Source organism: Corythoichthys intestinalis, chromosome 6 (genome assembly GCF_030265065.1).
Source record: "Corythoichthys intestinalis isolate RoL2023-P3 chromosome 6, ASM3026506v1, whole genome shotgun sequence".
NCBI classification, from domain to species: domain Eukaryota; kingdom Metazoa; phylum Chordata; class Actinopteri; order Syngnathiformes; family Syngnathidae; genus Corythoichthys; species Corythoichthys intestinalis.
In genome coordinates, this window is record NC_080400.1 from 7,459,963 (window position 1) to 7,475,966 (window position 16,004).

The following is a 16,004-nucleotide window of genomic DNA, read 5'->3' on the forward strand; positions in this document are numbered from 1 at the left end:
AATTCTCCCACGTTTAGAAGAAATAACATTAGTATGGAACGGCCCTGCCCCCAAGCGGCCGGTGGCATTCTCTTCACTCTTAATGTCCATAAACGGCCTCATTGTAATCTGTTTGAGGCAATGTGCGAGCGGGTCGTTCAGTGCATGCGTTAATTGCGTCAAATATTTTAAGGTGATTAATGATAGGCTCCAGCACCTCCGCGACCCTCGTGAGGAAAAGCGGCATGGAAAATGAATGAATGAATGAATGAATAATTTAAAAAAATAATTAACACCCGTTAACGCGATAATTTTGACAGCCCTATTTTTTATATTAAATTGCCTTTCAAGATGACATGTCTGTTCTATGTGTTGGATTTTATCAAGTAAATTTCCCCCAAAAATGTGACTTATACTCCGGTGCGACTTGTATATGTTTTTTTTTCTCTTCGTTGGGCATTTTATGGCTGATGCGACTTATACTCAGGTGCGACTTGTAGTCCGAAAAATACGGTATGTGCATTACTACAATGCAACGTAGTGACTTCAGAGTGCAAGTCCCTATATTAAAAAAAAACTAACAAACTGGGAGCTATCCAAGATTGTGTCCACTACAGGGGGACACTGACGTGAACATGAACTGACATAGCAAAAAAATCTGTGAAAGAAATCACACGTCAGAATTTCATGAGAGTACTTTGGTTCGGTGTAGTCTCGTATGCCTCAGATATAGATTGGTCCTTGGATATCTCAGATTATCACCTGAACCAATACACATGAAAGTTTAGTTTAGTATAAATCAATACAGATTTATTTTGCATTAATCATTTAGCGTATCAATTCAATAGGTTCATATTGGTAAGAAATGTAGCCCTGACCCCCGTTAAGTAATCTGTTTGGTCATATTAATGTCCCGTTCCAAGCAAAAAGTGTACATGCAGGTTATGCTGTTATATCGTCCCTTTTAATGTTGAGGCCAAACCTACGCCCTTGGCAACAACAGTGTAGTTTTCCACCTGATTGTTTCAAGTGAAAATATGTAAACAAGTTAAAAAGTGATGTAAATTGCCACACATGATCCAAGACCCGGCACCCACCCCAACTTGTAGGACTGGCGACATACATGGGGATTCTTCCCCTTTTTGCAAAACACTTGAAAGGTCTGAAAACGCTGCAGCAAAAAGTACAGCAGCTGGGCAGGGCGGCTCAACAAAAGGAAACCGAAGGAATGATGATGATGAGTCACTCGATGGAACTCTTCGATGGCGTCACGAACCAACGGGCTCGACTGGAGCGTCACGTTTGAGCTCTGTGGGAAGGATGTGAACTTTTTTTCCCTCCTCGCAAGACACGTGACATCTTCTATTGGTCAACTACCATAATTCATGACAAAATCATACATTGTTTTACGTTGTGTTTACTAAGTGTGTAACGGTACACAAAAATCTCTGTTCGGTACGTACCTCGGTTTTGAGGTCACGGTTCGATTCATTTTCGGAAGAGTAACAAAACAAAATGCAAAATATAAATGTGCAAGTTGTTTATTACACACTTTTGTGCTTTCAACAATAGGAATATTAGCCTATAGACCCCACTCACATGACGTCACAACCACGCCTCCGCACCATATTGTCCGTCAGCTCGTCGTGTTTACGCATTACCGCTATGTAAATTCCTCCTATTATGGCGTGTTTTTCTGCTCGTTAACATTAATAATCAAAATGGTGAAGGCGTGCGTGGCGGTTGGTTGCAGTAACAGAGAAGATAGACGGAGAGACTTGAAGTTCTACCGTATTACGAGAGACCCGGAGAGGAGAGCGAGATGGACTGCTGCAATTCGATGAGAAAACTGGGCACCAAACGATCACCACAGACTATGTAGTAGTCATTTTATACCTGGTAAGATGCATTTAATATATATTTGGAGGGTTTTGGGCTGACAACCACAATTAAGATCATTGCGAGGCTAATCGCCGAAAACATACAGTTTCAAATTCAAGATGTTTATTTCTTCCGCCATCATTAATTTTTGAATAATATTTAGCTGGTACCAAGTGAAAGAAGCTGGCCTCGTCTACGGATCATCAGTTAAACAGGGGTGTCCAAACTTTTTGCAAAGGGGGGCAGATTTGGTGTGGTAAAAATGTGGGGGGCTACCTTGGCTGATTTACGTAGAACAATATATTTAAACAATTTTTAGCAAGCCCTTCTGTGTGTCACATTTGCTTTATTATTATTTTTTTTTAATTCATAATTTCAACAATCTCGCCTTTGTGCCGTTCTCTTTTGACACTCGGGCTCTTGCGAAATACTGCTGCTGTGAAGTTAAACTAGCTTCAAGTTGCTATAATTTCTCGCTGCGTATCTTCCTTGTAATGTTGTCATACATGTCAGCGTGTCTTGTTTGGTAATATCGCGCCACATCGAACTCTTTGAAAACAGCGACTGTCTCATTGCAAATGAGGCAGACACAGTTGTTGCGTATTGTATTGAAGAAATAGTCCAATATCCACCTATCCTTGAAGCATCGGCCATCGCAGTCAACTTTTTTTTTTTATTGATTGTCGCCATTTTAGAAAATTGAAAGTAAAGGGGCACACGGGGTAATGTTGCTTAGAGTGCTGCTCTTAAAGTTTTTCAAACTTTCGTGAGAATAGGCTGAGTTTCTGTGGACAAGATAGTTGTAGATATCAGGGTAGCAGATGTCAGGCAGAGACGGCGAAGACAGCCGGTCGAAAAACGATCGATTTAGGCATCAAATATGGATCTGGCGAATGGATAGACTGAAGCTTTTCCACATAACGCCTTTTATGCAACGCAGCCAATGAGTTTACAGTGTCTGAAATCACTGGGGCTTCCATGAATTGCACTATAAATTGCACGACAAATTGAAACCATTGAGAATACAGATAAACAATGACGGACAATATGGTGGCCGGATACAGCGACACGTCATTGTGTGACGTTGGTGAGTGGGGTCTATACAAAGCTAGAATTCTGCTCAAAAAGTAGCGGGTATTTAAAGATAATAATTCAAAGACAATTTGCCTTTCAGACCCCTCGTATTGGTCAGCTTTCTTTCTGAAAGAAAGAAGAAAAAAAGTCCTGCTCTAAAGAGAAAAGCAATCCCAATGACACAGATTTTAACATGTATTTTACAAATGAAATGCCTCAATGAATCCTTTTTTTTCTTATGAACGGTTTTCAAAACTTTATTGGTGGATTTTCTCAAGTTAAAGCGCCACACAGAAATTAATAAATTTAATTGTGTAAGCAGGATCTGTGTATTATTCTTATTATTTAATTACAGGTGTTTTAGCTCATTTCAATTTCTTTTATTAAAATGGGCTATTATTTATTATGTGATTATATTTTACAAATGTGATGAAGTATTCATTTATAATGTATATTTTATGTTGTATAACTTTAGTTCCTATGTGAATATTAGTTCCTACTTGTTTTGTTGTGGTAGGAGGGTTTTGTATTGAACACGGGGCCGTGTTGGTTATTATTATAGCCAGGGGTGCACATAAGTGGTCCGCATGCGCGCATGCGTACTGGACGTAGACAGACGCGCTGGCCCTCAACAGCTTCCATACGCTTTTGCGTACCGATGGCTGACCACTGTGTTTGCGGCGGACACGAGAAAATCACTTCTCAAAATGTCAAAGAGGCAGGCCCCACTGAGTAATTATTTCCGAGTTCCCCCACCCCAGTCAAAAGATAGACAGACGACAGAGACGTCACCGGAGCTACCGAAAAAAAAGGACTTTTGCTGAAAAGTGGCTGCAGGAGGTACTGTGGCTAGAAGGAAATGATGCTCGCACGGAAATGTGGTACAAAATTTGCCGTGAAAATCCCAATGTCGCTAATAAGAGCAGCGCATTTTATGTAGTAGGGTAAAAGAATTTCAGCCATCCAAACTTCGAAAAGCACGAAAAAAACAGAGCATGTGGCAATTTAGCAAACCATCGATGTCAGACAGCACCCCACTCGCCTTAAGCCTGAAGGCTCAAACACACTAGAAACGTCAACGATCCCGCCGCGATAACGCACCAGTGACGCTCGGCGTCAATTTCCATAGGACGCGTTCCACGAGCAGCGCGTCTGTGGAGCGGCACGATCGGTTCACGCGAGGATTGCAAGATCACGCGTGAATAGCGGGTATTTAAAGGTAATAAAACAACAACACTTTGCCTTTCAGACCCCGCGTATTGGCCAGCTTTCTTTTTGAAAGAAAGAAGAAAAGAGAAGTCATGTGCTAAAGCAAAAAGCAATCCCAATGACAAAGATTTTGACATGTATTTTACAAATTAAATGTCTTAATCATTTTTTTTCTTATGAAAATTTTTCTAAGCTTTATTGATGTTTTTTCTCAAGTTAAAGCACCACGCAGAAATTAATAAATTTAATTGTGTAGCAGGATTTGTGTATTATTCGTATTAATGACCGGTGTTTTAGCTCATTTCAATTTATTTTATTTATATAGTAAGTTACGATTAAATATTATTTGGAAAATCGACCAGATCCACCGTATTTTTACACGAGTGACTTCCGGCCTGCCCGATCTTACCTAGTAGTATTGACGCAGGGGCTCAAACACATCACGTTGCGTCAACGATCCCGCCGCGATAATGCAGTGAAACGCGGCCGTTCAAGTCAATCAGCCAATGCACACCAGTCGCAGTGCGGCCGCGTGTTGGACGCGTCCCAGAAGCGCTCAACGCGTAGCGCGCAAAAAGAACAGCAGAGTTTAGGCTCAAACACACTAGAAACGTCAACGTTGCGTCAACGATCCCGCCGCGATAACGCACCAGTGACGCTCGGCATCAATTTCGACAAGTGGCAGAATAAAGTTAATGGAGAACACCGCCATGCACTGACAAACGTGTTTTTGCTCGCATTTCACAAAGCTAAACATGCACGTTCAATGAGCTCTTATGAGGAGGAGGGCATCCCACTTTTACAAAAGCTTGGAGTTAATGTGGGAGCTGCATAATGCCCTTTATTTTGAACTAGTGCTTTTATGTTTATTTCTTTACATTTCACTTCAAAGAAATGGCAATTTTGTTGTGCCAGTTGATGTTAATCGAGCATTAATTGTTAATATAATTAATTAAAGGTAATTTGCTCTCAGTAAAGCTTGTCATAATTTTATCGCATCAGGCGGATCGGCTCTCAAGCTCAATGAGGACCAAGTCACATCTCCAGGTCCTCCTCTGAGAACCTGGGCAAAAAAATATGTGCACCTCTGATTATAGCAGAGAGGGCAGCAATAAATCAACAAAGACGAGTCAACTGTGCCCCGATCTACCACTCAAGAGATCTGACGGACTCAAAAAGTGGGTTACGATTGCATATTAATTTGAAAATCGACCGGATCCACCGTATTTTTACACGAGTGACTTCCGGTCTGCCCGATCGTAGTGAGTAGTATTGACGAAGGAGGGCCACGTCTCCCGTCAAATAATAAACTCTGCCGTTCTTTTCGCGTGCGTCCCTTTGAGCCGCTTCTGGGACGTGTAACACGCGGCAGCACTGCGACTGGTGTGCATTGGCTGATCGACTTTAATGCCCGCGTTTCACTGCGTTCTCGCGGCGGCCACGTTGTCGCGCCGTTGACGTTTCTGGGTTATACTGTCCTACCGTGTTGGTCCTCATTATAGTAGAGAAGACGGAGTAAATATAATCTACACAAAGAAACTGTAACCCGATCGACTCACAGCCTCGAAAAGTAAGGGTTACATTACGTCAGAAACTCGTTCGGTACGCCTCCATTCCGAACCGAGCACCCCGTACCAAAACGGTTCAATACAAATACATGTACCGTTACACCCTTAGTATTTACAGAGATCGTGTCTATTGTTTCTCTTTTGTCTTTATTCAAAACATTTTTTTAATTTCAACTTTAAATAATTATTTTTTCAAAACCTAGTTTTTATGTAAATAGTTTGAATATTTTTTACTTATTTATTTAACGCTTAGGCGTGTGCCTGTATGAGATTTTGACGGTATGATAACTTTAAGCAAAAATACCGCGATTTCACAGGGTCACGGTATTGCAATTATAGCTCTAAAATGTGTTATTTTGAGATCGGTTAAAAAAAATACATTGAACAGGATTTTTTTTTGTATTTTTCACAACATATTTGCAAATTGAAACATAAAGATGAATATAATGTTAAAATAAATGAATAACAAAGAAATAAATAACTGAAATATTTTAAATAAAATTGAAATAAAAAGAACTTACAGATTAAACACACAACCACAGCTCAAGTTGCTCAACAGTAGAACAAGAACAAAAATCATTATTTTATTTACTCATTATACATCCACACCCTCTCTCTCAACACAGAAAGTCACCAGAGAGAAAAAACCAAAGGCTGTATTATGTAAATGTTGCTTTTAACAGATGTTTACAAAGGCGGAAGACTTTACAAAAGTAGGCGAATGGTAGAGAGAAAATTTGTTAGCCGTCTTGGCATGCTAACTAGCCATGTTAACAGCCTCGTTAACAAGCTTACGTTATAGTATTTGTTTTACCATCGCTAGACACACTAAACACGCTGGAGTGAACTCGTAGCTGGTGGGAAAAGTTCATCACGGCGTTTACTTACCTACAATTTTGTGTAAAGTGACGGATGATGGTCACGTAAATGTGAAACGGCGATAAATCGTAGCCAGGAAAATTACCGCCCTCATTTTTAATTACCGTGCGTTAAATTGACTTATTGCATATCTCGACAGGCTTCGTAATAATACGTTACATTTACTCCGTTATATTTACTTGAGTACCTATGAAGGGTGTAACGGTACATGTATTTGTATTGAACCGTTTTGGTACGTGGTGCTTGGTTCGGAACGGAGGCGTACCGAACGAGTTTCTGACGTAATGTAACCCTTACTTTTCCAGGCTGTGAGTCGATTGGGTTACAGTTTCTTTGTGTAGATTATATTTACTCCGTCTTCTCTACTATAATGATGAGGACCAACACGGTAGGACAGTATAACCCAGAAACGTCAACGGCGCAACAACGTGGCCACCGCGAGAATGCAGTGAAAGAGTCAATCAGCCAATGCTCGCCAGACGCAATGCGGCCGCGTGTTGGATGCGTCCCAGAAGCGGCTCAACACAACACACGCGAAAAGAACGGCAGAGTTTATTATTTGACGCGAGACGCGACCCTCCTGCGTCAATACTACTAGCAGAAGCTAGGATCGGGTAGACTGGAAGTCACTCCTGTAAAAATACGGTGGATGCAGTCGATTTTCAAACTAATATGCATTCGTAACCCACTTTTTGAGTCCATCACATCTCTTGAGATGTAGATCGGGGCACAGTTGACTTGTCTTTGTTGATTTACTGCTGCCTTCTCTGCTATAATAATAACCAACACGGCCCCGTGTTCAATACAAAACCCTCCTACCACAACAAAACAAGTAGGAACTAATATTCACATAGGAACTAAAGTTATACAACATAAAATATACAATATAAATGAATACTACATCACATTTGTAAAATATAAACACATAATAAAATAAATGATTGCCCATTTAAATAAAATAAATTGAAATGAGCTAAAACACCTGTAATTAAATAATAAGAATAATACACAGATCCTGCTAACACAATTAAATTGATTAATTTCTGTGTGGCGCTTTAACTTGAGAAAATCCACCAACAAAGCTTGAGGCATTTCATTTGTAAAAATACGTGTTAAAATCTTTGTCATTGGGATTGCTTTTCTCTTAAGCACAGGACTTCTTTTTTCTTCTTTCTTTCAGAAAGAAAGCTGACCAATATGCGGGGTTTGAAAGGCCAATTGTTGTTGGATTATCTTTAAATACCCGCTACTTTTTGAGCAGAATTCTAGCTTTGGATAGGCTAATGTTCCTATTGTTGAAAGCACAAAGGTGTGTAATAAGCAACTAGCACATTTATATTTTGCATTTTGTTTTCTTACTGTACCGAAAATGAACCAAACCGTGAACTCAAAACCGAGGTACGTACCGAACCGAGATTTTTGTGTACCGTTATACCCCTAAAAATAAGTCTGTTAAGCTTATTTTCAGCGAGCTGTTTTTTTTATTTCAAGAAATCTCAGTGAGTTAAATCGACTTGAAGCACTGTAGCAGTAGCAAAATTAGTGGAGTGTTCCCCACCTCCACAACATTGACGTCTTTTTACGTTACTTACAGTGGCCGCTGCTGGCGGAAAAAAACTTCTAAAATCCCTCGTCTTTGAGGGGGGCGGGGGAGGTGGCATGTTGTATTTCTGTCGAGCTGTGAATGTGTGTGTGTGTGGGGGGGGGGGGGGTGCTCAAGTCATCAGCCAATCAAACGTGTGTCTGAGGGGGAAAAAATGGACTGGCACATTCAGTGGGTGAAAAGGGGTCAGCGTAAGTCTGAACATAATGAAAGTACTGTAATTCACTTATTAATGGTAGGATCAATTCTATCCTGACAACATATAGGAAGACAATCTAAATGACCTATATAACTGAAGTCATTATATAATGAAAATAAGGTTGCCTAAATTAAAAAAATAAATAAATAAAAATTTAATAATAATTAAAAATAATTCACTTACTAATGGTAGGGTCTGTTCTATCCTTACAACATATGGGACCACAGTCTAAATTACCTATATCACTGAACTCGTATAATGCAAATAAGGTTGCTTAAAAGTTGGTGGGGATCATTTGAGCATCATGAAAAGTTGGTATTGTTATGTCCCTACCATCCCTAAGCAAACCTACGCCCTTGCATCATCAGTGATGATATCGAGAGTAGGGCTGTCAAAATTATCGCGTTAACGGGCGGTAATTAATTTTTTAAATTAATCACGTTAAAATATTTGACGCATTTAACGCACATGCCCCGCTCAAACAGATTAAAATGACAGCACCGTGTAGTGTCCACTTGTTACTTGTGTTTTTTTTTGGTATTTTGGCGCCCTCTGCTGGCGATTGGGTGTGACTGATTTGATGGGTTTCAGCACCATGAGAATTGTGTAATCATTGACATCAACAATGGTGAGCTACTAGTTTATTTTGTGATTGAAATTTTTACAAATTTTATTAAAACAAAAACATTAAGAGGGGTTTTAATATAAAATTTCTATAACTTGTACTAACATTTATCTTTTAAGGACTACAAGTCTTTCTATCCATGGATCGCTTTAACAGAAAGTTCATAATGTTAATGCCATCTTGTTGATTTATTGTTATAATAAACAAATACAGTACTTATGTACTGTATGTTGAATGTATATATCCGTCTTGTGTCTTATCTTTCCATTCCAACAATAATTTACAGAAAAATATGGCATATTTTAATAGATGGTTTGAATTGCGATGAATTACGATTAATTAATTTTTAAACTGTAATGAACTCGATTAAAAAATTTAATCGTTTGACAGCCCTAATCGATAGTTGATCTAATCAAATGCATCCTGTCTCTTTGGATCAATTTGCTGCATATTCCAAAAGGGGTTTGGGGTTTGCGTGAAGGGAGTGCTTGTTTGTTTCCTGGGAAATTCAGCTAGAGCCAAGGGCAGATGCCGGGGCGCTCCCTGAGGACGAATAGTCGTGTGAGAGCAGGCAAACCTGGCCTTGCGGCTCATATCTTGGCACATATGCTTTGCATTTGTCATAAGAGAAGAAAAAAACATCAGGTTTACTCGCTAATACAAATTATAATCAACTATAATATTTAGAAACGTGTCTGATCGCTGCCAGCCCCTCACAGTCTAAATGGTTTGGACGTCTATCGCCGTCAATGTTGGTCAAATGTCAAAATGAATCAGGAATTCTATCGCTGGCAATAGCAGCCAACGAGTTAATATAGTCTTGTGTATGAAGACAGAGTTCAAATTTTCTTGTGAAACGATGTCTCCCTCTAGTGGCTCAAAATGTTTGTTGCATCAGTAATCCTATGCAATAATCTGTGGATTTCTGAATTTCAACTGCGATATTAACGCCATGTATTGACGTCAGGGTGTCCCCTGTGGACCGAGGCCGCCCGGTAATGGAAATCTGGGCCAGCCGCGCCTCCCGGTGTCCATCCACCAGCCAAAGGCTCCCGTCAAGTCGCCCGTCATGCAAAGACAACCAAACCAAGTACACAGAGTTGGCAACACCTCGGTAAGATTTTTTTATGCACTCTATTATAACACTCAAAAGTTGAGCTCATTTTGACCCATTTTAGATATTCAGAAATTTTACTGGAAACAATACAAAATTCTATGTATATTTAAAAAAGAAAACATCTTTTTTTTTTTTTTTTAATCTAAATTTTGTTTTGGATGTGGCTTTTAGAAAACCTTCATTTATGGACACACAATATACTATCGTTTTAAAATGGAAGAAAATCAGTAAATAAAGTAAGACCAAATTAATCATCTTTTTTTTTCTCAGTGAATGTTCTTGATATCGGACAGATTTGCTCCTTTGTCAAATTGCATCTCTCAAACAGGAAAAAGACGCATCCCAGGACCAATTCAGCCGCCACCTGACGAGGCCACCGCCAGATTATCAAAGAAGCGTCTTCCCTGGTGGGTTGACTCAAACACAATGATCGACTGCATTATTGTGTACTCATGTTTGATGTCCTTTTTGTATCCAGGTGCAAATCCATCGCAGTCGTCCATGTCCGGCTCGGAGAAGGACCTCCAATCCATGTCCTGCCAGCTTTCCGGCACATCCGCTTCCGAGCTGACCTCGTCAAATCACCGTTTTGACTGCGGTGGACAGCTCCCCAATTCCAATCGAATGGCGCTAACCCCAAATAAGCCCAGATTCCTGGGCCACAATACGCAAGGGAACTCTTTTGTCGCTGATCAGCATTCCTCCAGGATTTTGATGACCAACATGAGCTGGCCCGCCGGACTCGGGCGTCAAGCTAACACGCTGGACCATCAGTTCCCGCAGAGACCCGTCGGACTTCCCAACCAGGTGGCGCCGGATCTCCAGATGATGATCAGAGAGGCCGGGTCCAGACCCACCCTGCGGCAGCTGAACCGGCCCTCTCCGGAGCAGCGGGTTCCGGCCGCGGGCAACTTCGCCGAGGCCACTTCCGGCGGCTACCATAGCGGTCGCGCCAATCGAGTGACCTTTGACTTCCTGCCCGAAGGAGATAACACCGTCCCGGGGATTAACACGGATTCGGACTTCATAGACTCTCTGCTCAAGTCGGGTTCGGGGAACGACGATTGGATGAAAGACATCAACCTAGATGAGATTCTGGGAAGTCACGCGTGAATGCGGCCACAGTTTGATACATTTGGAATTTTACACACTCAAAATGTTTGTTTTTTTGAGTATGTCTTATATTTACTGTGAAGAGAAGACACATTGACTACTAGAAAATGCCTTTTCTGGTGAAATTGTGTGGGGATTTTTCACTTGTAACTTTTTCACCAATTCCCATTGATAAAGACTAGGAATGTCCTGATCACATATTTTTGCCCTTATAATGCTAAAGCAACATTCCTTATTCTTTCATGTCAAGATAAGAAAACAAATCTTACCGTGTTTCCAAATAAGCAAGATTGAGCGCAGCCTAGATTGAGATACATCTTAAAGGGATCCTCTATTTTTAAGACAAATAATTCTTAAAAGATAAATGTTAGTATGGGTTATAATAATTTGATATTAAAACCCCTCTTAATGGTTTTGTTTAAATAAAGTTTGTAAAATTATTTTAAGTGATAGGTTGCCATTCTTGTTACGTCATAGTGCGTGACGTCACCGGTCCCATTGCCGAAATTCCAGCGTGTCACTCGTTAGCTTTCCCAACATGTCGTCAGTTCTACCCTTCCTATTTGAACCAGATCTGAAAAGTGAAGAGCAGGACAGCACTGTCGGTCGTTCATAAGACGAGCTTCAGGGAAAAATACGTGCAGCAAATACCTGATAAGACAAAAGTTGGGCAAAACTGGTGATGCGAGAGAGTGCTGTTGGTAACTCCGGTTGGGAGCGAGAGTGTATGCTGTTTGGAACTCCGGTTTTATTAGCAGATATTCAAGGTAAGCATATTGCGTTTTCAAACTTATCCCAATATAATTATGTAGATTGTTAGCATCCAAAGCTGTCGTGTGCTTTACATACAGTACAGGCCAAAGAGCACACCTTGTGTAATCCATGTCTTGTACATTGTAACGCGTGGTAGCTAGGATACGTGTATAAAAGTACCAAAAAGGGGAGAAGCTTCAATTTATGCACATTTATTCACAAAAAATAATATTTCCACGTTGACCACTCTTCACTCGGGAGCTCAGCAGTACGCCAACACGCGTTCCCTGACGAACTCCAACATTGTTGTAAGGTCCACGTCAGAGTCACTGTCGTCACTGTAGCGTGCCATAGTGCTTTAATTATTCAGTATGATTTGGGGAAAACACCCACGAAGAATAATCAACATAAAAGATAGCAATAGTAATCCAAATCCGCGTTTTTTACTCACTCGAAGATCCAGGAGTTAGACCCATCCCATGGCAATGTCGCAGCCGCGATCAGGCTGTCGATTCCACAAAATCGACTGATCCAAAAAGCCGCTGTGTGACCAACGAAACAAAAAAAATGGACAGCTCCGAAACCAATATTGCAGACGCGGTGGGACCGTTGGATCCAGAAAATAGACGGATCCCCTACTTGACTGAGGATCCAGGAAAAATGTTCGGGCGCCAAATGTAACGCGTGGTGGGTAGGATACATGCATACAGGGACCAAAAAGGGGGATAAGCTTCCACTTATGCACATTTATTCACTAAAAATAATAATTCCACCTTGACCACTCACTTCACTCCCGTTGTTTCCATTTGACTGGAAATTGCATCCAAAAGCAGCACATCGTGGCATTTTACTTCGCGAGTTTAGGCAGCAATAAGCAATTGTTGAACACGCTACACATTTGGAAAGATCCCAATGACGTCATCACTGCGAGCGCGCAAACCATGGCGCCAACTAACGGTCAAAATATGGACTAAATATTATAAAATATTGCCATCGATTTAACATTTTATGTGTTTCTAACAACATATTTTAGTACAAGAGAACAATTGTGGTTTATTAGAGCATACATGTATTTAAGTTACAGGATCACTTTAAAGTGGAAGTTCAGGATTTTTGACATTAGGCTTAATCTTCGACTTAGCGCGGGTTTAGTTAATTGGTGGAGTGATTTCAATACATTCCGTTTCGTTTGCAAGTTATTTGTTAGTTTCAGGGCTCCGGCGTGGCTAAGCTAGCGCGAGTCAATGGCACCGTTATAGCATGCCAATAGAAAAAAACATATGCACACTAGAGCTGTCCCGACTAGTCGACATAGTTGACGTCACCGATGACATAAATCCATCGACGAGCACAACATCCCGTCGACGGTTAATGAAGGGTTAAAAAAAATATGCGTGGAAAGTTCAGAAAGAAAATGCCTCTTAGCTCTTTGGCTAGTGTAGTGACTGACTACTGAAATACACACACAGTAGTAAAAAAGTTACGTTGCAAAGTAACTGGTTGTTACCTTTCTTTTTTTTTTTCTTTAAAAAAAAAAACAAACAAAAAAAACATAGTAACCTTTGCTATGTTTGGAGGTCATTTAATGTTGTGAATCAACCGTTAAAGTTGATCAAATTGCTCCTGTTTTTTGCATTAGTTCCCTTCTGTCTGTTCATATTATAAAATATTGCCATTGATTTAACATTTTATGTGTTTCTAACAACATATATTATTACAAGAGAACAATTGTGGCTTATTAGAGCCTACATGTATTTAAGTTAGAGGATCACTTAAAGGTCGCAACTGGTACCCTCCGAGCGCGATAAGTCTGACTTCCCACCTTCCTCGAATGCAGCGTGAGAACAAGTGACCGGAGCACTCCTCTTTATTGAGGTGGTATTACACATCTAAAAAAAAAAAGTCCTGCGAATGAAATGAATTACGTTAGGTTGGTGTGACATTGTTTTGGCCGCATGGGTGTTATGAAACAATGATCTGTGTTTTGAATTTATTTGACTATGTTGGATCTGTTGGTAGATCGTTTTTTTATTGGCACGCTATAATGGTGCCATTGACTCGTGCTAGCTTAGCCACTCCGGAGCCCTGAAACTAAAAAATAACTTGCAAACGAAATGGAATTTGTTGAAATCAACTCCACCAACTAACTAAACTCCTGCTAACAGCTATTAAGCCTAATGTTTAAAATCCTGAACTTTCGGTTTAAACTCTGGTTAGGGAAGTGAGGGAGAAGCGCAGCACATCTCACATGAGTGAGTGACACAACCCAAACACTGCTACGATCCAAGCTGCTCCACGTACAATATGAAAATGTCACTCATTGTGAACATATGACAGAAACGATGTCAGAGAAAAACTGGCATTGGTCTCGTTATGTTCTAGTTTCCCAAGCCACGTTTTTAGCTCGTCATTGTTACGTCATCGTCAAGAAAAAAACTGTTCGTCGATGAAATATTTTCGTTATCGCCGTTGTCGACGAAAACAACACTGCCCCCAATTTTTCAGGGTACCTAGTGTTGGAATTACAGGTAACACAGCGTTAAATCATCGGAGTTTTGCTCATTTAAAGTTCGAAAAAAGATGTTTTGATTCACGACCAGTGTTGGGCACGTTACTTTAAAAAAGTAATTAGTTATAGTTACTCACTACTTCTTCCAAAAAGTAACTTAGTAACTGAATTACTCTATAGTAAAAGTAACTAGTTACCAGGGAAAGTAACATTTTTGTTACTTTAAAAAGAAGTTGTTGTATGTCAAAGAATTAGAAATTTTCTGAGCAGTATTCCAGTCAGTTGAATAGAGAAGAACAGACCGGTAGTTGTGTTATAGAACCTTGTAATATTTATTGCTCCTCACCAGCAACAGATTTATCCTACACTTGAAGTGGAACAAAAATAAACAGATTTGAATTGCTTACCACAGATACCGACAAAAGCTTTGCCCCGGGACATACAGTGCCCTCCATAAATATTGGCACCCCTGAAAAAGATTAGTTTTTTAGCTTCTAATATATGTATTTTTTATTCAAATAATATGGGACCTTAATGAAAAAAAAGAGAAAAATCCAACCTTCAATACAAGTGCATTCATTCAGTGGGGAAAAAAATCCCACATAAAAAAAATTATTTGACATCAAATAATGTGTGTCACAATTATTAGCACCCCTGGTGTTAATACTTTGTACAACCCCCTTTTGCCAACAAAACAAGGTCTGGGGACTGAGATGGCCATGGGAGGAGCTTGATTTTGTGTCTGTCTCATCTGACCAAAGCACACGGTCCCAGTGTGTATTTTTGTGTGGGACCAAGATTGAGCTTTTTGGCAACAAACACTCTAAGTGGGTCTGGCGTGCCACGAAAGATGCGCATGCTGTAAAGCACCTCATACCCACTGTGAAGTATGGGGGTGGGTCAGTGATGCTGTGAGGCTGTTTCACTTCCAAAGGCCCTGGGAACCTTGTTAGGGTGCAAGGCATCACGAATGCTTTAAAACACCAGGACATTTTAAATCAAAATCTGTTGCCCTCTTCCCGAAAGCTGAAGATGGGTCGTCACTGGTTCTATCAGCAAGACAATGACCCTAAACATATGGCCAAATCTACACAGGAATGGTTCACCAGACACAAAATCAAGCTCCTCCCATGGCCATCTCAGTCCCCAGACCTTGTTTTGTTGGCAAAAGGGGGTTGTACAAAGTATTAACACCAGGGGTGCTAAAAATTGTGACACACATTATTTGATATCAAATAATTTTTTCTTTATGTGGGATTTTTTTCCCCACTGAATGAATGCACTTGTATTGAAGGTTGGATTTTTCTCTTTTTTCCATTAAGGTCCCATATTATTTGAATTTAAAAAATTATTAGAAGCTAAAAAACACATCTTTTTCAGGGGTGCCAATAATTATGGAGGGCACTGTAAATTACACTTTACATGCACGTTCTTTCCTTTAATTTCGACCAACTTCAAATAGTGTTTATATCTCCAGCTCGTAAAGGACAAATTT

The 16,004-nt window shown here is 40.2% G+C and overlaps 1 protein-coding gene across 1 annotated transcript in view; it reads left to right on the forward strand.

Moving 5' to 3' along the window:
* The window catches only part of LOC130917780 (mastermind-like protein 2), a 106,996-nt gene extending 93,839 nt beyond the window's left edge, over positions 1–13,157 (forward strand). The window contains exons 3-5 of the mRNA XM_057839463.1: positions 9,985–10,131; positions 10,463–10,541; positions 10,613–13,157. Of these exons, the coding sequence (XP_057695446.1) occupies positions 9,985–10,131; positions 10,463–10,541; positions 10,613–11,247 (861 nt within the window). The 3' untranslated portion in view covers positions 11,248–13,157. The remainder of the gene's footprint in view (positions 1–9,984; positions 10,132–10,462; positions 10,542–10,612) is intronic.
* The last annotated feature ends 2,847 nt before the right edge of the window (positions 13,158–16,004 follow it).